We start from the raw sequence: 27,551 nt of genomic DNA on the forward strand, positions 1-27,551 counted from the left end.
CCTTCCCTTTAGTGTCTGGGAACAGCACTCTCCTCCCTCTGGTTGCAGTCCCCATCTTCCCTCTGTGTCTGTGTACAGCACCCTCCTTCCCTTCAGTGTCTGGGAATAGCACTCTCCTCCCTCTGTCTGGTTACAGTCCCCATCCCCCCGTTGTGTCTGTGTACAGCACCCTCCTTCCCGTTAGTGTCTGGGAACAGCACTCTCCTCCCTCTGTCTGGTTACAGTCCCCATCTCCCCTCTGTGTCTGTGTACAGCGCCCTCCTTCCCTTTAGTGTCTGGGAACAGCACTCTCCTCCCTCTGGTTACAGTCCCCATCCCTCCTTTGTGTCTGCGTACAGCACCCTGCTTCCCTTTAGTGTCTGGGAACAGCACTCTCCTCCCTCTGTCTGGTTACAGTCCCCATCTCCCCTCTGTGTCTGTGTACAGCGCCCTCCTTCCCTTTAGTGTCTGGGAACAGCACTCTACTCCCTCTGGTTACAGTCCCCATCCCTCCTTTGTGTCTGCGTACAGCACCCTACTTCCTTTAGTGTCTGGGAACAGCACTCTCCTCCCTCTGGTTACAGTCCCCATCTCCCCTCTCTGTCTGTGTACAGCACCCTCCTTCCCTTCAGTGCCTGGGAACAGCACTCTCCTCCCCCTTTCTGGTTACAGTCCCCATCTCCCCTCTGTGTCTGTGTACAGCACCTTCCTGCCTTTAAGTGTCTGGGAACATCACTCTCCTCCCTCTGCCCGGTTACAGTCCCCATCTCCCCTCTGTGTCTGTGTACAGCACCCTCCTTCCCTTCAGTGTCTTGCAACATCACTCTCCTCCCTATGTCTGGTTACAGTCCCCATCTCCCCTCTGTGTCTGTGTACAGCACCCTCTTTCCCTTTAGTGTCTGGGAACAGCACTCTCCTCCCTCTGTCTGGCTACAGTCCCCATCTCCCCTCGGTGTCTGTGTACAGCACCCTCTTTCTCTTTAGTGTCTGGGAACAGCACTCTCCTCCTTCTGTCTGGTTACAGTCCCCATCTCCCCTCTGTGTCTGTGTACAGCACCCTCCTTCCCTTCAGTGTCTGGGAAAAGCACTCTCCTCCCTCTGTCTGGTTACAGTCCCCATCTCCCCTCTGTGTCTGCATACAGCACCCTCCTTCCCTTTAGTGTCTGGGAACAGCACTCTCCTCCCTCTGGTTACAGTCCCCATCCCTCCTTTGTGTCTGCGTACAGCACCCTCCTCTTTAGTGTCTGGGAAGAGCACTCTCCTCCCTCTGGTTACAGTCCCCATCTCCCCTCTGTGTCTGTGTACAGCGCCCTCCTTCCCTTCAGTGTCTGGGAACAGCACTCTCCTCCCTCTGTCTGGTTACAGTCCCTATCCCCCCTTTGTGTCTGCGTACAGCACCCTCCTTCCCATTAGTGTCTGGGAACAGCACTCTCCTCCCTCTGCCTGGTTACAGTCCCCATCTCCCCTCTGTGTTTGCATACAGCACCCTCCTTCCCTTTAGTGTCTGGGAACAGCACTCTCCTCCCTCTGGTTACAGTCCCCATCCTTCCTTTGTGTCTGCGTACAGCACCCTCCTTCCCTTTAGTGTCTGGGAACAGCACTCTCCTCCCTCTGGTTGCAGTCCCCATCTTCCCTCTGTGTCTGTGTACAGCACCCTCCTTCCCTTCAGTGTCTGGGAATAGCACTCTCCTCCCTCTGTCTGGTTACAGTCCCCATCCCCCCGTTGTGTCTGTGTACAGCACCCTCCTTCCCGTTAGTGTCTGGGAACAGCACTCTCCTCCCTCTGGTTACAGTCCCCATCCCTCCTTTGTGTCTGCGTACAGCACCCTGCTTCCCTTTAGTGTCTGGGAACAGCACTCTCCTCCCTCTGTCTGGTTACAGTCCCCATCTCCCCTCTGTGTCTGTGTACAGCGCCCTCCTTCCCTTTAGTGTCTGGGAACAGCACTCTACTCCCTCTGGTTACAGTCCCCATCCCTCCTTTGTGTCTGCGTACAGCACCCTACTTCCTTTAGTGTCTGGGAACAGCACTCTCCTCCCTCTGGTTACAGTCCCCATCTCCCCTCTCTGTCTGTGTACAGCACCCTCCTTCCCTTCAGTGTCTGGGAACAGCACTCTCCTCCCTCTGTCTGGTTACAGTCCCCATCCCCCCTTTGTGTCTGCGTACAGCACCCTCTTTCCTGTTAGTGTCTGGGAACAGCACTCTCCTCCCTCTGTCTGGTTACAGTCCCCATCTCCCCTCTGTGTCTGTGTACAGCACCCTCCTTCCCTTTAGTGTCTGGGAACAGCACTCTCCTCCCTCTGGTTACAGTCCCCATCTCCCTTCTGTGTCTGTGTACAGCACCCTCCTTCCCTTCAGTGTCTGGGAACAGCACTCTCCTCCCTCTGTCTGGTTACAGTCCCCATCTCCCCTCTGTGTCTGTGTACAGCGCCCTCATTCCCTTTAAGTGTCTGGGAACAGCACTCTCCTCCCTCTGGTTCCAGTCCCCATCTCCCCTCTGTGTCTGTGTACAGCAACCTTCTTCCCTTCAGTGTCTGGGAACAGTACTCCCCCCTCCCCCCTGTCTGGTTACAGTCCCCATCCCCCCTCTGTGTCTGTGTACAGCACCCTCTTTCCCTTTAGTGTCTGGGGACAGCACTCTCCTCCCTGTGTCTGGTTACAGTCCCCATCTCCCTTCTGTGTCTGTATACAGCACCCTCTTTCCCTTTAGTGTCTGGGAACAGCACTCTCCTCCCTCTGTCTGGTTACAGTCCCCATCTCCCCTCTGTGTCTGTGTACAGCACCCTCTTTCCCTTTAGTGTCTGGGAACAGCACTCTCCTCCTTCTGTCTGGTTACAGTCCCCATCTCCCTTCTGTGTCTGGGAACAGCACTCTCCTCCCTCTGGTTCCAGTCCCCATCTCCCCTCTGTGTCTGTGTACAGCAACCTCCTTCCCTTCAGTGTCTGAGAACAGCACCCCCCCTGTCTGGTTACAGTCCCCATCTCCCTTCTGTGTCTGTGTACAGCACCCTCTTTCCCTTTAGTGTCTGGGAACAGCACTCTCCTCCCTCTGTCTGGTTAGAGTCCCCATCTCCCCTCTGTGTCTGTGTGCAGCACCCTCCTTCCCGTCAGTGTCTGGGAAAAGCACTCTCCTCCCCCTGTCTGGTTACAGTCCCTGTCTCCCCTCTGTGTCTGTGTACAGCGCCTTCCTGCCTTTCGGTGTCTGGGAACAGCACTCTCCTCCCTCTGTCTGGTTAGAGTCCCCTTCTCCCTTCTGTGTCTGTGTACAGCACCCTCTTTCCCTTTAGTGTCTGGCAACATCACTCTCCTCCCTATGTCTGGTTACAGTCCCCATCTCCCCTCTGTGTCTGTGTACAGCACCCTCTTTCCCTTTAGTGTCTGGGAACAGCACTCTCCTCCCTCTGTCTGGCTACAGTCCCCATCTCCCCTCTGTGTCTGTGTACAGCACCCTCTTTCTCTTTAGTGTCTGGGAACAGCACTCTCCTCCTTCTGTCTGGTTACAGTCCCCATCTCCCCTCTGTGTCTGTGTACAGCACCCTCCTTCCCTTCAGTGTCTGGGAACAGCACTCTCCTCCCTCTGTCTGGTTACAGTCCCCATCTCCCCTCTGTGTCTGCATACAGCACCCTCCTTCCCTTTAGTGTCTGGGAACAGCACTCTCCTCCCTCTGGTTACAGTCCCCATCCCTCCTTTGTGTCTGCGTACAGCACCCTCCTCTTTAGTGTCTGGGAAGAGCACTCTCCTCCCTCTGGTTACAGTCCCCATCTCCCCTCTGTGTCTGTGTACAGCGCCCTCCTTCCCTTCAGTGTCTGGGAACAGCACTCTCCTCCCTCTGTCTGGTTACAGTCCCTATCCCCCCTTTGTGTCTGCGTACAGCACCCTCCTTCCCATTAGTGTCTGGGAACAGCACTCTCCTCCCTCTGCCTGGTTACAGTCCCCATCTCCCCTCTGTGTTTGCATACAGCACCCTCCTTCCCTTTAGTGTCTGGGAACAGCACTCTCCTCCCTCTGGTTACAGTCCCCATCCCTCCTTTGTGTCTGCGTACAGCACCCTCCTTCCCTTTAGTGTCTGGGAACAGCACTCTCCTCCCTCTGGTTGCAGTCCCCATCTTCCCTCTGTGTCTGTGTACAGCACCCTCCTTCCCTTCAGTGTCTGGGAATAGCACTCTCCTCCCTCTGTCTGGTTACAGTCCCCATCCCCCCGTTGTGTCTGTGTACAGCACCCTCCTTCCCGTTAGTGTCTGGGAACAGCACTCTCCTCCCTCTGTCTGGTTACAGTCCCCATCTCCCCTCTGTGTCTGTGTACAGCGCCCTCCTTCCCTTTAGTGTCTGGGAACAGCACTCTCCTCCCTCTGGTTACAGTCCCCATCCCTCCTTTGTGTCTGCGTACAGCACCCTGCTTCCCTTTAGTGTCTGGGAACAGCACTCTCCTCCCTCTGTCTGGTTACAGTCCCCATCTCCCCTCTGTGTCTGTGTACAGCGCCCTCCTTCCCTTTAGTGTCTGGGAACAGCACTCTACTCCCTCTGGTTACAGTCCCCATCCCTCCTTTGTGTCTGCGTACAGCACCCTACTTCCTTTAGTGTCTGGGAACAGCACTCTCCTCCCTCTGGTTACAGTCCCCATCTCCCCTCTCTGTCTGTGTACAGCACCCTCCTTCCCTTCAGTGTCTGGGAACAGCACTCTCCTCCCTCTGTCTGGTTACAGTCCCCATCCCCCCTTTGTGTCTGCGTACAGCACCCTCTTTCCTGTTAGTGTCTGGGAACAGCACTCTCCTCCCTCTGTCTGGTTACAGTCCCCATCTCCCCTCTGTGTCTGTGTACAGCACCCTCCTTCCCTTTAGTGTCTGGGAACAGCACTCTCCTCCCTCTGGTTACAGTCCCCATCTCCCCTCTGTGTCTGTGTACAGCACCCTCCTTCCCTTCAGTGTCTGGGAACAGCACTCTCCTCCCTCTGTCTGGTTACAGTCCCCATCTCCCCTCTGTGTCTGTGTACAGCGCCCTCATTCCCTTTAAGTGTCTGGGAACAGCACTCTCCTCCCTCTGGTTCCAGTCCCCATCTCCCCTCTGTGTCTGTGTACAGCAACCTTCTTCCCTTCAGTGTCTGGGAACAGTACTCCCCCCTCCCCCCTGTCTGGTTACAGTCCCCATCCCCCCTCTGTGTCTGTGTACAGCACCCTCTTTCCCTTTAGTGTCTGGGGACAGCACTCTCCTCCCTGTGTCTGGTTACAGTCCCCATCTCCCTTCTGTGTCTGTATACAGCACCCTCTTTCCCTTTAGTGTCTGGGAACAGCACTCTCCTCCCTCTGTCTGGTTACAGTCCCCATCTCCCCTCTGTGTCTGTGTACAGCACCCTCTTTCCCTTTAGTGTCTGGGAACAGCACTCTCCTCCTTCTGTCTGGTTACAGTCCCCATCTCCCTTCTGTGTCTGGGAACAGCACTCTCCTCCCTCTGGTTCCAGTCCCCATCTCCCCTCTGTGTCTGTGTACAGCAACCTCCTTCCCTTCAGTGTCTGAGAACAGCACCCCCCCTGTCTGGTTACAGTCCCCATCTCCCTTCTGTGTCTGTGTACAGCACCCTCTTTCCCTTTAGTGTCTGGGAACAGCACTCTCCTCCCTCTGTCTGGTTAGAGTCCCCATCTCCCCTCTGTGTCTGTGTGCAGCACCCTCCTTCCCGTCAGTGTCTGGGAAAAGCACTCTCCTCCCCCTGTCTGGTTACAGTCCCTGTCTCCCCTCTGTGTCTGTGTACAGCGCCTTCCTGCCTTTCGGTGTCTGGGAACAGCACTCTCCTCCCTCTGTCTGGTTAGAGTCCCCTTCTCCCTTCTGTGTCTGTGTACAGCACCCTCTTTCCCTTTAGTGTCTGGGAACAGCACTCTCCTCCCTCTGTCTGGTTACAGTCCCCATCTCCCCTCTGTGTCTGTGTACAGCACCCTCCTTCCCTTCAGTGTCTGGGAACAGCACTCTCCTCCCCCTGTCTGGTTACAGTCCCCATCTCCCCTCTGTGTCTGTGTACAGCGCCTTCCTTCCCTTCAGTGTCTGGGAACATCACTCTCCTCCCTCTGTCTGGTTACAGTCCCCATCTCCCCTTGGTGTCTGTGTACAGCACCCTCTTTCCCTTTAGTGTCTGGGAACATCACTCTCCTCCCTCTGTCTGGTTACAGTCCCCATCTCCCCTCTGTGTCTGTGTACAGCGCCCTCTTTCCCTTTAAGTGTCTGGGAACAGCACTCTCCTCGCTCTGGTTCCAGTCCCCATCTCCCCTCTGTGTCTGTGTACAGCAACCTCCTTCCCTTCAGTGTCTGGGAACAGTACTCTCCCCGCTCCCCCCTGTCTGGTTACAGTCCCCATCTCCCCTCTGTGTCTGTGTACAGCACCCTCTTTCCCTTTAGTGTCTGGGGACAGCACTCTCCTCCCTGTGTCTGGTTACAGTCCCCATCTCCCTTCTGTGTCTGTGTACAGCACCCTCCTTCCCTTCAGTGTCTGGGAACAGCACTCTCCTCCCTCTGTCTGGTTACAGTCCCCATCTCCCCTCTGTGTCTGTGTACAGCGCCCTCTTTCCCTTTAGGTGTCTGGGAACAGCACTCTCCTCCATCTGCTTCCAGTCCCCATCTCCCCTCTGTGTCTGTGTACAGCAACCTCCTTCCCTTCAGTGTCTGGGAACAGTACTCCCCCCTCCCCCCTGTCTGGTTACAGTCCCCATCTCCCCTCTGTGTCTGTGTACAGCACCCTCTTTCCCTTTAGTGTCTGGGGACAGCACTCTCCTCCCTGTGTCTGGTTACAGTCCCCATCTCCCTTCTGTGTCTGTATACAGCACCCTCTTTCCCGTTAGTGTCTGGGAACAGCACTCTCCTCCCTCTGTCTGGTTACAGTCCCCATCTCCCCTCTGTGTCTGTGTACAGCACCCTCTTTCCCTTTAGTGTCTGGGAACAGCACTCGCCTCCTTCTGTCTGGTTATAGTCCCCATCTCCCTTCTGTGTCTGGGAACAGCACTCTCCTCCCTCTGGTTCCAGTCCCCATCTCCCCTCTGTGTCTGTGTACAGCAACCTCCTTCCCTTCAGTGTCTGAGAACAGCACCCCCCTGTCTGGTTACAGTCCCCATCTCCCTTCTGTGTCTGTGTACAGCACCCCCTTTCCCTTTAGTGTCTGGGAACAGCACTCTCCTCCCTCTGTCTGGTTAGACTCCCCATCTCCCTTCTGTGTCTGTGTACAGCACCCTCTTTCCCTTTAGTGTCTGGGAACAGCACTCTCCTCCCTCTGTCTGGTTAGAGTCCCCATCTCCCCTCTGTGTCTGTGTGCAGCACCCTCCTTCCCGTCAGTGTCTGGGAACAGCACTCTCCTCCCCCTGTCTGGTTACAGTCCCCATCTCCCCTCTGTGTCTGTGTACAGCACCATCCTTCCCTTCAGTGTCTGGGAACATCACTCTCCTCCCTCTGTCTGGTTACAGTCCCCATCTCCCCTCTGTGTCTGTGTACAGCGCCTTCCTGCCTTTAAGTGTCTGGGAAAAGCACTCTCCTCCCTCTGTCTGGTTACAGTCCCCATCTCCCCTCTGTGTCTGTGTACAGCACCATCCTTCCCTTCAGTGTCTGGGAACATCACTCTCCTCCCTCTGTCTGGTTACAGTCCCCATCTCCCCTCTGTGTCTGTGTACAGCGCCTTCCTGCCTTTCGGTGTCTGGGAACAGCACTCTCCTCCCTCTGTCTGGTTAGAGTCCCCATCTCCCCTCTGTGTCTGTGTACAGCACCCTCCTTCCCTTTAGTGTCTGGGAACAGCACTCTCCTCCCTCTGTCTGGTTACAGTCCCCATCTCCCCTCTGTGTCTGTGTACAGCGCCTTCCTGCCTTTCGGTGTCTGGGAACAGCACTCTCCTCCCTCTGTCTGGTTAGAGTCCCCATCTCCCTTCTGTGTCTGTGTACAGCACCCTCTTTCCCTTTAGTGTCTGGGAAAAGCACTCTCCTCCCTCTGTCTGGTTACAGTCCCCATCCCCCCTTTGTGTCTGCGTACAGCACCCGCCTTCCTGTTAGTGTCTGGGAACAGCACTCTCCTCCCTCTGTCTGGTTACAGTCCCCATCTCCCCTCTGTGTCTGTGTACAGCACCCTCCTTCCCTTTAGTGTCTGGGAACAGCACTCTCCTCCCTCTGGTTACAGTCCCCATCTCCCCTCTGTGTCTGTGTACAGCACCCTCCTTCCCTTCAGTGTCTGGGAACAGCACTCTCCTCCCTCTGTCTGGTTACAGTCCCCATCTCCCCTCTGTGTCTGTGTACAGCGCCCTCATTCCCTTTAAGTGTCTGGGAACAGCACTCTCCTCCCTCTGGTTCCAGTCCCCATCTCCCCTCTGTGTCTGTGTACAGCAACCTTCTTCCCTTCAGTGTCTGGGAACAGTACTCCCCCCTCCCCCCTGTCTGGTTACAGTCCCCATCCCCCCTCTGTGTCTGTGTACAGCACCCTCTTTCCCTTTAGTGTCTGGGGACAGCACTCTCCTCCCTGTGTCTGGTTACAGTCCCCATCTCCCTTCTGTGTCTGTATACAGCACCCTCTTTCCCTTTAGTGTCTGGGAACAGCACTCTCCTCCCTCTGTCTGGTTACAGTCCCCATCTCCCCTCTGTGTCTGTGTACAGCACCCTCTTTCCCTTTAGTGTCTGGGAACAGCACTCTCCTCCTTCTGTCTGGTTACAGTCCCCATCTCCCTTCTGTGTCTGGGAACAGCACTCTCCTCCCTCTGGTTCCAGTCCCCATCTCCACTCTGTGTCTGTGTACAGCAACCTCCTTCCCTTCAGTGTCTGAGAACAGCACCCCCCCTGTCTGGTTACAGTCCCCATCTCCCTTCTGTGTCTGTGTACAGCACCCCCTTTCCCTTTAGTGTCTGGGAACAGCACTCTCCTCCCTCTGTCTGGTTACAGTCCCCATCTCCCCTCTGTGTCTGTGTGCAGCACCCTCCTTCCCGTCAGTGTCTGGGAAAAGCACTCTCCTCCCCCTGTCTGGTTACAGTCCCCGTCTCCCCTCTGTGTCTGTGTACAGCGCCTTCCTGCCTTTCTGTGTCTGGGAACAGCACTCTCCTCCCTCTGTCTGGTTAGAGTCCCCTTCTCCCTTCTGTGTCTGTGTACAGCACCCTCTTTCCCTTTAGTGTCTGGGAACAGCACTCTCCTCCCTCTGTCTGGTTACAGTCCCCATCTCCCCTCTGTGTCTGTGTACAGCACCCTCCTTCCCTTCAGTGTCTGGGAACAGCACTCTCCTCCCCCTGTCTGGTTACAGTCCCCATCTCCCCTCTGTGTCTGTGTACAGCGCCTTCCTTCCCTTCAGTGTCTGGGAACATCACTCTCCTCCCTCTGTCTGGTTACAGTCCCCATCTCCCCTCGGTGTCTGTGTACAGCACCCTCTTTCCCTTTAGTGTCTGGGAACAGCACTCTCCTCCCTCTGTCTGGTTACAGTCCCCATCTCCCCTCTGTGTCTGTGTACAGCGCCCTCTTTCCCTTTAAGTGTCTGGGAACAGCACTCTCCTTCCTCTGGTTCCAGTCCCCATCTCCCCTCTATGTCTGTGTACAGCAACCTCCTTCCCTTCAGTGTCTGGGAACAGTACTCTCCCCGCTCTCCCCTGTCTGGTTACAGTCCCCATCTCCCCTCTGTGTCTGTGTACAGCACCCTCTTTCCCTTTAGTGTCTGGGGACAGCACTCTCCTCCCTGTGTCTGGTTACAGTCCCCATCTCCCTTCTGTGTCTGTGTACAGCACCCTCCTTCCCTTCAGTGTCTGGGAACAGCACTCTCCTCCCTCTGTCTGGTTACAGTCCCCATCTCCCCTCTGTGTCTGTGTACAGCGCCCTCTTTCCCTTTAAGTGTCTGGGAACAGCACTCTCCTCCCTCTGGTTCCAGTCCCCATCTCCCCTCTGTGTCTGTGTACAGCAACCTCCTTCCCTTCAGTGTCTGGGAACAGTACTCCCCCTCCCCCCTGTCTGGTTACAGTTCCCATCTCCCCTCTGTGTCTGTGTACAGCACCCTCTTTCCCTTTAGTGTCTGGGGACAGCACTCTCCTCCCTGTGTCTGGTTACAGTCCCCATCTCCCTTCTGTGTCTGTATACAGCACCCTCTTTCCCGTTAGTGTCTGGGAACAGCACTCTCCTCCCTCTGTCTGGTTACAGTCCCCATCTCCCCTCTGTGTCTGTGTACAGCACCCTCTTTCCCTTTAGTGTCTGGGAACAGCACTCGCCTCCTTCTGTCTGGTTATAGTCCCCATCTCCCTTCTGTGTCTGGGAACAGCACTCTCCTCCCTCTGGTTCCAGTCCCCATCTCCCCTCTGTGTCTGTGTACAGCAACCTCCTTCCCTTCAGTGTCTGAGAACAGCACCCCCCCTGTCTGGTTACAGTCCCCATCTCCCTTCTGTGTCTGTGTACAGCACCCCTTTCCCTTTAGTGTCTGGGAACAGCACTCTCCTCCCTCTGTCTGGTTACAGTCCCCATCTCCCTTCTGTGTCTGTGTACAGCACCCTCTTTCCCTTTAGTGTCTGGGAACAGCACTCTCCTCCCTCTGTCTGGTTAGAGTCCCCATCTCCCCTCTGTGTCTGTGTGCAGCACCCTCCTTCCCGTCAGTGTCTGGGAACAGCACTCTCCTCCCCCTGTCTGGTTACAGTGCCCATCTCCCCTCTGTGTCTGTGTACAGCGCCTTCCTGCCTTTAAGTGTCTGGGAAAAGCACTCTCCTCCCTCTGTCTGGTTACAGTCCCCATCTCCCCTCTGTGTCTGTGTACAGCACCCTCCTTCCCTTCAGTGTCTGGGAACATCACTCTCCTCCCTCTGTCTGGTTACAGTCCCCATCTCCCCTCTGTGTCTGTGTACAGCGCCTTCCTGCCTTTCGGTGTCTGGGAACAGCACTCTCCTCCCTCTGTCTGGTTAGTGTCCCCATCTCCCTTCTGTGTCTGTGTACTGCACCCTCCTTCCCTTTAGTGTCTGGGAACAGCACTCTCCTCCCTCTGTCTGGTTACAGTCCCCATCTCCCCTCTGTGTCTGTGTACAGCGCCTTCCTGCCTTTCGGTGTCTGGGAACAGCACTCTCCTCCCTCTGTCTGGTTAGAGTCCCCTTCTCCCTTCTGTGTCTGTGTACAGCACCCTCTTTCCCTTTAGTGTCTGGGAACAGCACTCTCCTCCCTCTGTCTGGTTACAGTCCCCATCTCCCCTCTGTGTCTGTGTACAGCACCCTCCTTCCCTTCAGTGTCTGGGAACAGCACTCTCCTCCCCCTGTCTGGTTACAGTCCCCATCTCCCCTCTGTGTCTGTGTACAGCGCCTTCCTTCCCTTCAGTGTCTGGGAACATCACTCTCCTCCCTCTGTCTGGTTACAGTCCCCATCTCCCCTCTGTGTCTGTGTACAGCACCCTCTTTCCCTTTAGTGTCTGGGAACAGCACTCTCCTCCCTCTGTCTGGCTACAGTCCCCATCTCCCCTCTGTGTCTGTGTACAGCACCCTCTTTCTCTTTAGTGTCTGGGAACAGCACTCTCCTCCTTCTGTCTGGTTACACTCCCCATCTCCCTTCTGTGTCTGTGTACAGCACCCTCTTTCCCTTTAGTGTCTGGGAACAGCACTCTCCTCCCTCTGTCTGGTTACAGTCCCCATCTCCCCTCTGCATCTATTTACAGCGCCTTCCTGCCTTATAGTGTCTGGGAACAGCACTCTCCTCCCTCTGTCTGGTTATAGTCCCCATCTCCCCTCTGTGTCTGTGTACAGCACCCTCCTTCCGTTCAGTGTCTGGGAACAGCACTCTCCTCCCTCTGTCTGGTTACAGTCCCCATCTCCCCTCTGTGTCTGCATACAGCACCCTCCTTCCCTTTAGTGTCCGGGAACAGCACTCTCCTCCCTCTGGTTACAGTCCCCATCCCTCCTTTGTGTCTGCGTACAGCACCCTCCTTCCCTTTAGTATCTGGGAACAGCACTCTCCTCCCTCTGGTTACAGTCCCCATCTCCCCTCTGTGTCTGTGTACAGCGCCCTCCTTCCCTTCAGTGTCTGGGAACAGCACTCTCCTCCCTCTGTCTGGTTACAGTCCCCATTCCCCCTTTGTGTCTGCGTACAGCATCCTCCTTCCCGTTAGTGTCTGGTAACAGCACTTTCCTCCCTCGGCCTGGTTACAGTCCCCATCTCCCCTCTGTGTTTGCATACAGCACCCTCCTTCCCTTTAGTGTCTGGGAACAGCACTCTCCTCCCTCTGTCTGGTTACAGCCCCCATCCCCCCTTTGTGTCTGCGTACAGCACCCTCCTTCCCGTTAGTGTCTGGTAACAGCACTCTCCTCCCTCTGCCTGGTTACAGTCCCCATCTCCCCTCTGTGTTTGCATACAGCACCCTCCTTCCCTTTAGTGTCTGGGAACAGCACTCTACTCCCTCTGGTTACAGTCCCCATCCCTCCTTTGTGTCTGCGTACAGCACCCTCCTTCCCTTTAGTGTCTGGGAACAGCACTCTCCTCCCTTTGGTTACAGTCCCCATCTCCCCTCTGTGTCTGTGTACAGCACCCTCCTTCCCTTCAGTGTCTGGGAACAGCACTCTCCTCCCTCTGTCTGGTTACAGCCCCCATTCCCCCTTTGTGTCTGCGTACAGCACCCTCCTTCCCGTTAGTGTCTGGGAACAGCACTCTCCTCCCTCTGTCTGGTTACAGTCCCCATCTCCCCTCTGTGTCTGTGTACAGCACCCTCCTTCCCTTTAGTGTCTGGGAACAGCACTCTCCTCCCTCTGGTTACAGTCCCCATCTCCCCTCTGTGTCTGTGTACAGCACCCTCCTTCCCTTCCGTGTCTGGGAACAGCACTCTCCTCCCTCTGTCTGGTTACAGTCCCCATCTCCCTTCTGTGTCTGTGTACAGCACCCTCCTTCCCTTCAGTGTCTGGGAACAGCACTCTCCTCCCTCTGTCTGGTTACAGTCCCCATCTCCCCTCTTTGTCTGTGTACAGCACCCTCCTTCCCTTTAGTATCTGGGAACAGCACTCTCCTCCCTCTGTCTGGTTACAGTCCCCATCGCCCCTCTGTGTCTGTGTACAGCGTCTTCCTGCCTTTCAGTGTCTGGGAACAGCACTCTCCTCCCTCTGTCTGGTTACAGCCTCCATCTCCCCTCTGTGTCTGTGTACAGCGCCTTCCTGCCTTTTAGTGTCTGGGAACAGTACTCTCCTCCCACTGTCGGGTTACAGTCCCCATCTCCCCTCTGTGTCTGTGTACTGCACCCTCCTTCCCTTCAGTGTCTGGGACCAATGCTCCCCTCCCTCTCTGTCGGGTTACAGTCCACATCTCCCCTCTGTGTCTGTGTACAGCACCCTCCTTCCCTTCAGTGTCTGGGAACAGTACTCCCCCCCTCTCCCCTGTCTGGTTACAGTCCCCATCTCCCCTCTGTGTCTGTGTACAGCACCCTCTTTCCCTTTAGTGTCTGGGGACAGCACTCTCCTCCCTCTGTCTGGTTACAGTCCCCATCTCCCTTCTTTGTCTGTATACAGCACCCTCTTTCCCTTTAGTGTCTGGGAACAGCACTCTCCTCCCTCTGTCTGGTTACAGTCCCCATCTCCCCTCTGTGTCTGTGTACAGCACCCTCTTTCCATTTAGTGTCTGAGAACAGCACCCCCCTGTCTGGTTACAGTCCCCATCTCCCCTCTGTGTCTGTGTGCAGCACCCTCCTTCCCGTCAGTGTCTGGGAACAGCACTCTCCTCCCCCTGTCTGGTTACAGTCCCCATCTCCCCTCTGTGTCTGTGTACAGCGCCTTCCTGCCTTTAAGTGTCTGGGAACAGCACTCTCCTCCCTCTGTCTGGTTACAGTCCCCATCTCCCCTCTGTGTGTGTGTACAGCACCCTCCTTCCCTTCAGTGTCTGGGAACAGCACTCTCCTCCCTCTGTCTGGTTACAGTCCCCATCTCCCCTCTGTGTCTGTGTACAGAGCCTTCCTGCCTTTCAGTGTCTGGGAACAGCACTCTCCTCCCTCTGTCTGGTTACAGTCCCCATCTCCCCTCTGTGTCTCTGTACAGCACCCTCTTTCCCTTTAGTGTCTGGGAACAGCACTCTCCTCCCTCTGTCTGGTTACAGTCCCCATCTCCCTTCTGTGTCTGTGTACAGCACCCTCTTTCCCTTTAGTGTCTGGGAACAGCACTCTCCTCCCTCTGTCTGGTTACAGTCCCCATCTCCCCTCTGTGTCTGTGTATAGCACCCTCCTTCCCTTTAGTGTCTGGGAACAGCACTCTCCTCCCTCTGGTTACAGTCCCCATCTCCCCTCTGTGTCTGTGTACACCACCCTCCTTCCAGTTAGTGTCTGGGAACAGCACTCTCCTCCCTCTGTCTGGTTACAGTCCCCATCTCCCCTCTGTGTCTGTGTACAGCACCCTCCTTCCCTTCCGTGTCTGGGAACAGCACTCTCCTCCCTCTGTCTGGTTACAGTCCCCATCTCCCCTCTGTGTCTCTGTACACCACCCTCCTTCCAGTTAGTGTCTGGGAACAGCACTCTCCTCCCTCTGTCTGGTTACAGTCCCCATCTCCCCTCTGTGTCTGTGTACAGCACCCTCCTGCCTTTTAGCGTTTGTATGGAGCTATGTCCTGCCACTTTGTGTTTAGGGACCATCAGCTCCCCACCTTTGCCAAGGCACCGCCCACTACTGTCCATAATGCCTGGTACAGCCCTTTCCTGCCCCTGGTGTGTGGGTACAGCTCGCTCCTGGCCTTGCTTCCCGGGGGAGCTCCTGCCACTAGCCTCTACATGGTTGCATGCGGGTAAGCCCCGTTTCCTCTGCCTGTCTTGGGACCAGTGGCTCGCCTGGAACCCTCGTTCGTAGATACCTTGACGTTGATGTCGGCCTCCCTTTTCAGCAGCAGGGCGACCAGCGAGCCGTTTCTCTTCAGTGTGGCGATGTGAAGGCAGGCTAATCCTAGGGCAGAAAGAAGGGCAGAAAAGGGGAGTTTAGAGGGGGTGGTGGGGACAGAAAAACAACGGAGTTTGAAACAGGGAGCCTAAATGCTCCCATTACTGGACTCATTAACTATATAATGGACTTGCTGCCATTTCACAAGTCTGCAGTCATTCCGCGCGCCAGTAGCCTCATGCAGTGTGATGGGGTCCAGTCACTCCGCACATCACTGGCCTCATGCAGTGTAATGGGGTCCAGTCACTCCGCACATCACTGGCCTCATGCAGTGTAATGGGGTCCAGTCACTCCGCACATCACTGGCCTCATGCAGTGTAATGGGGTCCAGTCACTCCTCACATCACTGGCCTCATGCACTGTAATGGGCTTCCAGTCACTCCTCACGTCACTGGCCTATTTACTGCAATGGATCTCCGCTCATTCTACACGCCAGTAGCCTCATGCACTGTATTGGGGTTCCAGCGACTCCTCACATCACTGGCCTCATTTACTGCAATGGACCTCCGCTCATTCTACACACCAGTAGCCTCATGCAGTGTGATGGGTCCAGTCACTCCTCACATCACTGGCCTCATGCAGTGTAATGGGGGTTCCAGCCACTCCTCACATCACTGGCCTCATGCAGTGTAATGGGGTCCAGTCACTCCTCACGTCACTGGCCTCATTTACTGCAATGGATCTCCGCTCATTCTACACGCCAGTAGCCACATGCAGTGTAATGGGGTCCAGTCACTCCGCACATCGCTGGCCTCATGCAGTGTAATGGGGTTCCAGCCACTCCTCACATCACTGGCCTCATGCAGTGTAATGGGGGTTCCAGCCACTCCTCACATCACTGGCCTCATGCAGTGTAATGGGGTCCAGTCACTCCGCACATCACTGGCCTCATGCAGTGTAATGGGGTCCAGTCACTCCTCACGTCACTGGCCTCATTTACTGCAATGGATCTCCGCTCATTCTACACGCCAGTAGCCTCATGCAGTGTGATGGGGTCAAGTCACTCCTCACATCACTGGCCTCATGCAGTGTAACGGGGGTTCCAGCCACTCCTCACATCACTGGCCTCATGCAGTGTAATGGGGTCCAGTCACTCCTCACGTCACTGGCCTCATTTACTGCAATGGATCTCCGCTCATTCTACACGCCAGTAGCCACATGCAGTGTAATGGGGTCCAGTCACTCCGCACATCGCTGGCCTCATGCAGTGTAATGGGGGTTCCAGCCACTCCTCACATCACTGGCCTCATGCAGTGTATTGGGGTTCCAGCGACTCCTCACATCACTGGCCTCATGCAGTGTAATGGGGGTTCCAGCCACTCCTCACATCACTGGCCTCATGCAGTGTAATGGGGGTTCCAGCCACTCCTCACATTACTGGCCTCATGCAGTGTAATGGGGGTTCCAGCCACTCCTCACATCACTGGCCTCATGCAGTGCAATGGGGGTTCCAGTCACTCCTCACGTCACTGGCCTCATTTACTGCAATGGATCTCCGCTCATTCTACACGCCAGTAGCCACATGCAGTGTAATGGGGTCCAGTCACTCCGCACATCGCTGGCCTCATGCAGTGTAATGGGGGTTCCAGCCACTCCTCACATCACTGGCCTCATGCAGTGTAATGGGGGTTCCAGCCACTCCTCACATCACTGGTCTCATGCAGTGTAATGGGGGTTCCAGCCACTCCTCACATCACTGGCCTCATGCAGTGTATTGGGGTTCCAGCCACTCCTCACATCACTGGCCTCATGCAGTGTATTGGGGTTCAGCGACTCCTCACATCACTGGCCTCATGCAGTGTAATGGGGGTTCCAGCCACTCCTCACATCACTGGCCTCATGCAGTGTAATGGGGGTTCCAGCCACTCCTCACATCACTGGCCTCATTTACTGCAATGGATCTCCGCTCATTCTACACGCCAGTAGCCTCATGCAGTGTGATGGGGTCAAGTCACTCCTCACATCACTGGCCTCATGCAGTGTAACGGGGGTTCCAGCCACTCCTCACATCACTGGCCTCATGCAGTGTAATGGGGTCCAGTCACTCCTCACGTCACTGGCCTCATTTACTGCAATGGATCTCCGCTCATTCTACACGCCAGTAGCCACATGCAGTGTAATGGGGTCCAGTCACTCCGCACATCGCTGGCCTCATGCAGTGTAATGGGGGTTCCAGCCACTCCTCACATCACTGGCCTCATGCAGTGTATTGGGGTTCCAGCGACTCCTCACATCACTGGCCTCATGCAGTGTAATGGGGGTTCCAGCCACTCCTCACATCACTGGCCTCATGCAGTGTAATGGGGGTTCCAGCCACTCCTCACATTACTGGCCTCATGCAGTGTAATGGGGGTTCCAGCCACTCCTCACATCACTGGCCTCATGCAGTGCAATGGGGGTTCCAGTCACTCCTCACGTCACTGGCCTCATTTACTGCAATGGATCTCCGCTCATTCTACACGCCAGTAGCCACATGCAGTGTAATGGGGTCCAGTCACTCCGCACATCGCTGGCCTCATGCAGTGTAATGGGGGTTCCAGCCACTCCTCACATCACTGGCCTCATGCAGTGTAATGGGGGTTCCAGCCACTCCTCACATCACTGGTCTCATGCAGTGTAATGGGGGTTCCAGCCACTCCTCACATCACTGGCCTCATGCAGTGTATTGGGGTTCCAGCCACTCCTCACATCACTGGCCTCATGCAGTGTATTGGGGTTCAGCGACTCCTCACATCACTGGCCTCATGCAGTGTAATGGGGGTTCCAGCCACTCCTCACATCACTGGCCTCATGCAGTGTAATGGGGGTTCCAGCCACTCCTCACATCACTGGCCTCATGCAGTGTAATGGGGGTTCCAGCCACTCCTCACATCACTGGCCTCATGCAGTGTAATGGGGGTTCCAGCCACTCCTCACATCACTGGCCTCATGCAGTGCAATGGGGGTTCCAGTCACTCCTCACGTCACTGGCCTCATTTACTGCAATGGATCTCCGCTCATTCTACACGCCAGTAGCCACATGCAGTGTAATGGGGTCCAGTCACTCTGCACATCGCTGGCCTCATGCAGTGTAATGGGGGTTCCAGCCACTCCTCACATCACTGGCCTCATGCAGTGTAATGGGGGTTCCAGCCACTCCTCACATCACTGGCCTCATGCAGTGTAATGGGGGTTCCAGCCACTTCTCACATCACTGGCCTCATGCAGTGTAATGGGGGTTCCAGCCACTCCTCACATCACTGGCCTCATGCAGTGCAATGGGGGTTCCAGTCACTCCTCACGTCACTGGCCTCATTTACTGCAATGGATCTACGCTCATTCTACACGCCAGTAGCCACATGCAGTGTAATGGGGTCCAGTCACTCCGCACATCGCTGGCCTCATGCAGTGTAATGGGGGTTCCAGCCACTCCTCACATCACTGGCCTCATGCAGTGTAATGGGGGTTCCAGCCACTCCTCACATCACTGGTCTCATGCAGTGTAATGGGGATCCAGCCACTCCTCACATCACTGGCCTCATGCAGTGTATTGGGGTTCCAGCCACTCCTCACATCACTGGCCTCATGCAGTGTATTGGGGTTCCAGCGACTCCTCACATCACTGGCCTCATGCAGTGTAATGGGGGTTCCAGCCACTCCTCACATCACTGGCCTCATGCAGTGTAATGGGGGTTCCAGCCACTCCTCACATCACTGGCCTCATGCAGTGTAATGGGGGTTCCAGCCACTCCTCACATCACTGGCCTCATGCAGTGTAATGGGGGTTCCAGCCACTCCTCACATCACTGGCCTCATGCAGTGCAATGGGGGTTCCAGTCACTCCTCACGTCACTGGCCTCATTTACTGCAATGGATCTCCGCTCATTCTACACGCCAGTAGCCACATGCAGTGTAATGGGGTCCAGTCACTCTGCACATCGCTGGCCTCATGCAGTGTAATGGGGGTTCCAGCCACTCCTCACATCACTGGCCTCATGCAGTGTAATGGGGGTTCCAGCCACTCCTCACATCACTGGCCTCATGCAGTGTAATGGGGGTTCCAGCCACTTCTCACATCACTGGCCTCATGCAGTGTAATGGGGGTTCCAGCCACTCCTCACATCACTGGCCTCATGCAGTGCAATGGGGGTTCCAGTCACTCCTCACGTCACTGGCCTCATTTACTGCAATGGATCTACGCTCATTCTACACGCCAGTAGCCACATGCAGTGTAATGGGGTCCAGTCACTCCGCACATCGCTTGCCTCATGCAGTGTAATGGGGGTTCCAGCCACTCCTCACATCACTGGCCTCATGCAGTGTAATGGGGGTTCCAGCCACTCCTCACATCACTGGCCTCATGCACTGTAATGGGGGTTCCAGCCACTCCTCACATCACTGGCCTCATGCAGTGTAATGGGGGTTCCAGCCACTCCTCACATCACTGGCCTCATGCAGTGCAATGGGGGTTCCAGTCACTCCTCACGTCACTGGCCTCATTTACTGCAATGCAATGGATTTCCGCTCATTCTACACGCCAGTAGCCACATGCAGTGTAATGGGGGTTCCAGCCACTCCTCACATCACTGGCCTCATGCAGTGTAATGGGGGTTCCAGCCACTCCTCACATCACTGGCCTCATGCAGTGTAATGGGGGTTCCAGCCACTCCTCACATCACTGGCCTCATGCAGTGTAATGGGGGTTCCAGCCACTCCTCACATCACTGGCCTCATGCAGTGTAATGGGGGTTCCAGCCACTCCTCACATCACTGGCCTCATGCAGTGTAATGGGGTTTCCAGCCACTCCTCACATCACTGGCCTCCTGCAGTGTAATGGGGGTTCCAGCCACTCCTCACATCACTGGCCTCATGCAGTGCAATGGGGGTTCCAGTCACTCCTCACGTCACTGGCCTCATTTACTGCAATGGATCTCCGCTCATTCTACACGCCAGTAGCCACATGCATTGTGATGGGGGTTCCAGCCACTCCTCACATCACTGGCCTCATGCAGTGTAATGGGGGTTCCAGTCACTCCTCACATCACTGGCCTCATGCAGTGTAATGGGGGTTCCAGCCACTCCTCACATCACTGGCCTCATGCAGTGTAATGGGGGTTCCAGCCACTCCTCACATCACTGGCCTCATGCAGTGTAATGGGGTCCAGTCACTCCGCACATCGCTGGCCTCATGCAGTGTAATGGGGGTTCCAGCCACTCCTCACATCACTGGCCTCATGCAGTTTAATGGGGTCCAGTCACTCCGCACATCGCTGCCCTCATGCAGTGTAATGGGGGTTCCAGCCACTCCTCACATCACTGGCCTCATGCAGTGTAATTGATCTCCGCTCATCCATCGCGCCAGTAGCCTCATGCAGTGTAATGGGCTTCCAGTCACTCCTCACGTCACTGGCCTCATTTACTGCAATGGATCTCCGCTCATTCTACCCGCCAGTAGCCTCATGCAGTGTAATGGGGTTCCTGCCACTCCTCACATCACTGGCCTCATGCAGTGTAATGGGGTCCAGTCACTCCTCACATCACTGGCCTCATGCAGTGTAATGGGGTTCCTGCCACTCCTCACGTCACTGGCCTCATTTACTGCAATGGATCTCCGCTCATTCTACACGCCAGTAGCCACATGCAGTGTAATGGGGTTCCTGCCACTCCTCGCATCACTGTCCTCATTTACTGCAATGGATCTCTTTGTCATCCCCACAGGGGGACCCCATTCAGAAGGTACTAGTATGTGGTTTAGCGGCGACCAAAAGTCTGGTCTCCCCACATCTTCAAGGGAGACCTGTGGTTTTAATCAGGAACCACAGAGAGCTCAATTAACCAGAAAGACCCTTTGATCCACAACAGACAGGAAAATAGGTGGGACTTAGTATTACATGTTTTCACCCCTTTACCTTTTCTGTTGCAAAGCACTCTGTTTATGACCTCACGCATACCAGAGATTGTTGGTGGGGACCCAGGATTGCTTCATTAAGGTAGGCCTTGCTGTCATGGTTGGCCAGGGGCTGTGCTCCTCACTACACGGATTCCCCAGGAATCGCTATCCACGGACTCGCTTGTGGCAACTACCATAGCGTCTGTCTCAGTTTTGTGCGCACCAGCATAGAACGCTTTGCGTTCTGTTGTCCAGGCAACTAATTTAGCTTTGTGACAGCTGTGCAGACGCATATCCTGCAGAGTGAGCCCCTTCGCCTAGGACATGACATGGGCTATGCGGTCACCTGACTGCTTCTTGATCTATATCTATTCCTCAGAACGCTGTTCCAACGCTTCTGATTGAAGTTATGTTACGGCTCGGTTACATGCTGTTTCCTTGTGTCCTTCGGAACTTCCAGGAATTCCTGTACCCAGAAGTACACACAAGTACTGTTTGCTGGGGCGGCGGGTTGCTGTCAGCTGGCACTGGTGATCCTTTGAAGTGTTGCGATCCTTCTATCCAGCAGGACGACTCGAGGGAAAACCACTTGAAAGCCGTCTGGAGGACGTCTTTCTTTCGATGCACCTGGCTGCCTGGACCTAACAAGATAGAAAAAGGTCTGGCACTGTGATCTTGGCTCTGCCCCCTGGGCGTCTACGCCGTCCTCCTGCGTGGACATAAGCCCGCTGACCTGCGCGCGCACCCAGAAGTACACACAAGTACTGTTTACTGTTCACGGTGCGCGGCGCGGGGCGCGGGGCCCTACTTTGGGGAGGAATCTTACAGGGCAACACTGGTATAGGGCAAGCCTTGTTTGAGAGGCCTTCGGGGTAACCCTTGGAGCCCGCATTTACTTGATGAGAAAAGTTTTCTTTTTGGTGAGTGCTGTTCTGGAGGCTTTATGGTTAGTGTCATCTTGTGGGCATAATGGGGCATCTTTAATGTGCTCTCTGCATTTCTGCTTCTTTGTTTGTTTTATATTTTGAATATGTACTGCAATTGAGGCTGGACATTTACACACCTAATAGGTACAGGAAAGTACCCTATTCCTCCGTGAATTGTACGGAATTGTACGGAGTGCAAGTGTTTATTGCTTCTGTGGGGGTTTAAGAAAATTGATGAAGGTAGCAAGGTCTCGCGTTCCCTGGGGACTGTGCTGCCATAGTATTTAACTGAGTAAGATCAGTTCCATTGCTTTCATGCTGCAGTATGGTTGGTACACTCCGAAACGGAAAACTGGTAAGACCCATGCAAGTAGTTAAAAAAACCTACTCCTTGGCAAAACCGGTCTTTGTGTTTAAAATGGATAGCCTGTCAGCGGAAGGTCCACAGTCTGATCCTACCCCAAAAAATGGCCCTAATGGTGATAGCCCACCAGATGAAGAACTGCCCCATGCAAAGGGCATGGTGACACGTATGGGTGCTTCCGCCTCATCTCAGGAGGAAGAAAATTCGGGGAACAAGCACTTAAATTGTTTGCCTAACTGTACGGGTATCGTCCTTTCATGCCGGGTGGATGACATTTTGGGAGATAAGTATTCGAACACAGGCCCGCTAGCTGCTCTCGCACAGAAGAGTTTGTCATACACATATGAGACTTCCCGTAGATACTCCTTGGGGCAAATGGAAGAAGGAGTAAAACCTAAAAGAGGGGCCGATACATCCCTTCTGGCGCCGGTGGTTCGGGCAGAACTTGACAGGAGGGTCAGGCTGTCAAAGGAGCCATCTACACCCATTAGACCCAGAGCTGGGGGCTGTGACAATGTCACTTACACAAACCCACTGAGGAGGCTCCATTAACCCCCCAGCCTTTCCTCACGTTGGGAAAAAAAAAATTGGACATTGGTGGTGGGGCCAAGGAGATAGAGTCACATACGGGGGATTGTGGGGGGCAGGGTGGTCCAGTGGCTAATAAGATAACATCGTCTAGTCCAACCTCCCTTACGTCCTCCATATTGAATCAGTCTTTTGGAACTATTGATCCCCTCACAGGACCGCTATTTGATGGCATCAATCAAGAGGAGACGGCCATGACATATGCCACGTTTCCTGTATTAACTAGGATTTTGAATCTTCTGGACAAGGGCCACGAACAAATCCATTTAGATATCCAGGAACTCAGATCCATATTACTGGTTAATACAGAAAAGATCTGTAAAGGTGAGTGCTTCCTTTTGGCAATGGAAAGATGGGCACTGATGGGGGGGTATGTTAAACCTCAAATCTGTATAGTCTCCCACGATCAGACAGTGCAGACAGATTGTGAGACTGAGGTTTGTCCTAAATCCTATGCAGAAGCCCTCACCCCAGGAAACAATGACTCATTGGCTGCCCTGCTGAGTGGTCTGGCAGAACTTAAAGTTTTGGTGTCCACTAACGGTACTCAGATTATGAGTCTAAGGGAGAAGACCGAATTGGTTCATTCAAACTTCACAAGACTGGATGAGAAGCTAACATCTAGTGTAAGCAACTCAGAGGTTCCACTGAATGCTCCCGATATGGATAGTCCATCTGTATTACTAAGGGCTCTAGAGGAGGGAGGAGAGCCTGATGGTGAGGAAGGGGGGGCCTTAGATGGGGACGCCTCCTTAGAATGTTCAACTAACCATAATCCACCGCTATCTCGAAGAGAGAACAAAATGAGGGCCAGGGCCATTAGACGTAGGGCGGCTAAGACAAATGGCGGTGTTAAAAACTGTGAGAAAAAAAAAATAAGAATTTACCGGGAATAAAAGTCCACAATACCAACGCCAACTTGAAAGATATATGTGGATTGGCTGTTGAAGGCTGTATTGACCTGTCTCAACTTGATGATGAAAGCAAAAAAGCCCTAGAATTGAAAGAACTGCGGACCTCAAAAAAAGCTAATCAGGGAGAGCCTGACCCTCAAACTCAGAGTCCTTCAAGCTCATCAGAAATTGTAGAAGACGATTATGGGGAAACATCTGATACTCTGAATGATACTATGACCCATAAGGGAAAGGCACAGGTTCGAAAACAACCAATAACAAAAAAGAAGAAGTAAATACAAATCGACAAGCCCTTGATAAGAAACTAACTGGGGGGAAATTTGTCCAAGGTACTACAAATGCAACAAAGAAATCTAACTGTAGTAAAAAAGCAAGGGTTGCAAACGACAAGATGGACATCAAGCTCTTTTTCACCCCAAAAATGATGCCAGTGGAATTTCCCCTTTTCTTTACAGGATGTCCAAAGATTGATCTCTAGATGCTCGCCTTCTCATGCACCAGGTCCAAATATGCTTGCTAATGTGGTCTTTAAAGGTAATATGACTCTCTGGGCCAAAATTCTCTTTTTACTGTTCAAGAACATCGCTATAACCAAGGTCTTTCCAACTACTTGGCATATCTCTTATGTTGTCACAATTTATAAAAAAGGGTGATAGATCCTCACCAACTAGTTATAGACCTATTGCCCTGCTTGATGCTGACTCTAAGATCTTTGCGTCTTTGGTCCTTGAACACATACATGTTTGGATGGAGGAAGAGGCAGTATTGTCACCACAGCAATTTGGCATCAGGAAAGCGGTTGGAACTGACGCGGGGGGTCTCCTATTAACCATCATGCAGCAACAAACCAGACAAAGAGGTAGCCAACCTATATACTTGGCTTCAATGGACTTTTGTTTAGCTTTTGATTTAGTTGACAGACCCACGCTGTGGAGTAAAATGCTTGCCCTGGATATGCCTTCACAGCTCCTGGCGATCCTATATTAGCTCCATGCAGAATCTAAGATAAGGGTACGTCTTAATACTGAGGGAACTCTTTCAGAGGAAATGAATACAGGAAACGGTCTTAGACAGGGGTGCATATTTGCGCCTACTGTCTTTAATTTGCATTTGTCAGATGTTGGCCCGTTCCTGGAAGAAGCATCTTTTGCTGCACCAAAAGTGGAGGGTACTAGGATTGTGTGGACTGCATATGCAGACGACGTAATATTGTTTGACTTAACGCCTTTGGGCCCGCAACGTGTTCTGTCGGCTTTCAAGAAATACACGGTGGAAAATGCATTGGTCATAAATCAAACACAAACTTTTATCATGCAACTGAGCTACAGGAAACGGTTATCCAAATTTGCATAGTTTTTGGATCACGCTAAACTTACTATATGTCATGCTTTCATGTACCTAGGCTATCCTATTTTTGAGACTGTTACCAGGGCCAATCTATGTAATTATTTGGATAAAAAAATAACTCCACTGATCTCCCAACTATTAAAAATTGATAACAAATACAGGAAATTCTCGATGCTACCATGTCTAAAAATGTACCGTAGCAAAACCATTGCCCAGTTTTGCTATGGGATGGAATTGGTCCCGTCTTGGTTCAGGAGTGAATTTTTGAAATATGAGGCACGTGTCCTAAGGTCCCTGACCTGGTATCTCCCGAAGTGTGTCCCACTAGCGGCAATACCTTTCGAACTTGGGCTATATACCCTCTCTAGTGTAATCCTTTGGCGCAGAGTATCGTTGCTTAGGAAACTGCTTGTGAGCAAGGAATCCACCCTGTATGGAATCCTGGGATGGTGCCTGGTCGCTGGTAAGGAATCCTGTGTGGTAGTGCGGGATTTGGAAAAGGAGGTTCATGAAGTACTGGCATTAGTAGGGGTCTCAAAAGAATTGCTTATTAGCAATCCAACCAAGGTGAAGATACTTCTGCAACATGCAGATTGGAATCTTACAGTTCACCTACTACAAAGCAAAAAACTATACGCGCATCTGGTTGGTAATCATAAAAAAATTGCTACAACAGAACCCTACCTCAGAAGATTCCCCAGCAAAGGGCATAGACAGGAATTCATGCGTTTTTGCTTTAACGTCCTGGCAACGGGCCAAATTATGAGCATAAGGCAATGTCTGTTTACTCCCACGGCTAAATGTCTATTTTGTGAGCTAGACATTAGCGAAGTAACTTTTCAACATTTACTGACACAATGTTCAGGACTAAGACTTGCACGCATTGAATATTTTATTAAGTATGTGCCCAACCCAGAGCGTGTTGATTTGGAAGCCCTCTGGAATGATATGCTGCACGGCTCGAGGGTTAAACTACAATTGGCGGTACTACGCTTTTTAAAAGTTAAATGTGAATTATAGGGAGGCAGCCTGGACATGAATGAAGGTTTCTTCAGATAACTAGTATTTCTTTGCTCTTTTTGTGGTTTAGTTTGTTGCACAAGTCATTTATTCTTTTCTGTAAAAATTAGGATTTGTCATATTGTATGTATTGGATCGTATGTAATGAAATTTTACGTAATGCAATTTTATGATCTGTTCATATCTGATTTTTATATTTTGTAAAGGTTACTGTGTAGCCAAAACAAATTTTAAAAAAAGAATTCCTGTGCTCCTGTTTTATGTCTGGCTGTTTCCACGTTCTACTGCAGATGCTTCAAGCCTCCTTGCTTCTCTGTCGCTGTTTCTCTTCTGTCTTCCGACCACGGTACAGGGCCAGACTTCCATTGCCTGCTACCTATCGGCTTGGACATTGATATCTACTCCACGACCACGGCACTTTGCTGATTGTCTTCTCCTTGTCTGCTTTGACGCTGCTGATTGACATCTGAACACGGAACATCCCTGGATACTCTACGCTCGATCCCTGTCGGACAACCACGTTACCTCTCCAGTGCACAGGTACCATTCTACTGTGCCTTGCTCCTCTTTTCCTTTTAACCCTATCCTGAATCCTCTTCTTACTTACTTTTCACCACCACCAGAACAGAAGAACATTTTCCTTATCATAAAGACTCCATGCTAAAACCTGCTGGATTGGATTATAAGAGACCCCTTGTATGGATTTGGACGCTCTGCTGATTTAACCTTTGATGAACTGTTTAGTACGTCCTTGTTTCATCGGGTTAGCCCCTATTAACATACTAACCTCCCAGTCCTGTCCAGTTACGGTCCGATATTCAGCCCAGGACACACCCAAGATCCACTTGCATTTATGCATGGTTAGTGAAATCACTGTGCATACATTACACTCACCTTTCGCTTCCTTGATCTAACGCCCCGTTTTCCTTTTCCCTAGCTTGGTGTGTGTGGTTGCTCTTTCCTTCTAGCCACTGAACTGCACATTTGTTCTACATGTAGTCCGGTCTCTAGAGAGAAAGTTTGCCCTCAATTGAGGAGACCCGCTCTGGGTTTTTGTTGGCGTGTCCCGGCAGCAAGCTGTCAGATTCCATCTACACTGGTTCCTAGTGGCTGATCCTGTACATGAGTACAACACTGGCCTACACTAATCACTGTGGCCCATTTGGCTTTAGAAGAGGGCTAAGCCACTCTTTTGGGCAGATCATCTGAAGACTTTGCAAGGAGTAACAAGAAGAACCAATTTGGACCCTGGCAGAAGGTATAGTCTGCCTTACAGTTTCCACCAATGAATGAAGGCCAGGATTTCCAAGAGGAAAGCAAGATCCCCTAAACATCTCCCAGGGAACAGAGGGAGATGCTGATCTCATAGGACCCACCCAGCAGCTCCAGAACCATTACCCAGCCAGCTCACAGCGTGTGGCTTTGGGCCGTCTGCCTTAAAGGATGACATGAACCCAGTGAAGAAGCTAGGAGGAGCGCATCAACAATTATCTACTGACATCCATCTTAAAGGATATTTTTGAACCAGTCGAGCCCCTCAAACTGCAAACGACTGCACCGCTGACTGTTGTTACGCCGCAGTCCCTAAAGTCATCCGAGACGCCTCGACCAGTGCTTCATATCCACCAACCAACACTGAGACGATTCCTGACCCCGAGATGCAGTGTAGGCCAGCCTGCAGCTGTATGTGCAGCCTCGC

At 53.1% G+C, this 27,551-nt stretch overlaps 1 protein-coding gene across 1 annotated transcript in view; it reads right to left on the reverse strand.

Moving 5' to 3' along the window:
* The window catches only part of NFKBIE (NFKB inhibitor epsilon), a 209,857-nt gene that overhangs the window by 42,381 nt on the left and 139,925 nt on the right, over window positions 1–27,551 (reverse strand). Inside the window, exon 4 of the mRNA XM_069608863.1 lies at window positions 14,741–14,829. Coding sequence (XP_069464964.1) covers window positions 14,741–14,829 — 89 coding nt within the window. The remainder of the gene's footprint in view (window positions 1–14,740; window positions 14,830–27,551) is intronic.

Source organism: Ambystoma mexicanum, chromosome 4q (assembly GCF_040938575.1).
Source record: "Ambystoma mexicanum isolate Mex_15411 chromosome 4q, UKY_AmexF1_1, whole genome shotgun sequence".
NCBI classification, from domain to species: Eukaryota; Metazoa; Chordata; class Amphibia; order Caudata; family Ambystomatidae; genus Ambystoma; species Ambystoma mexicanum.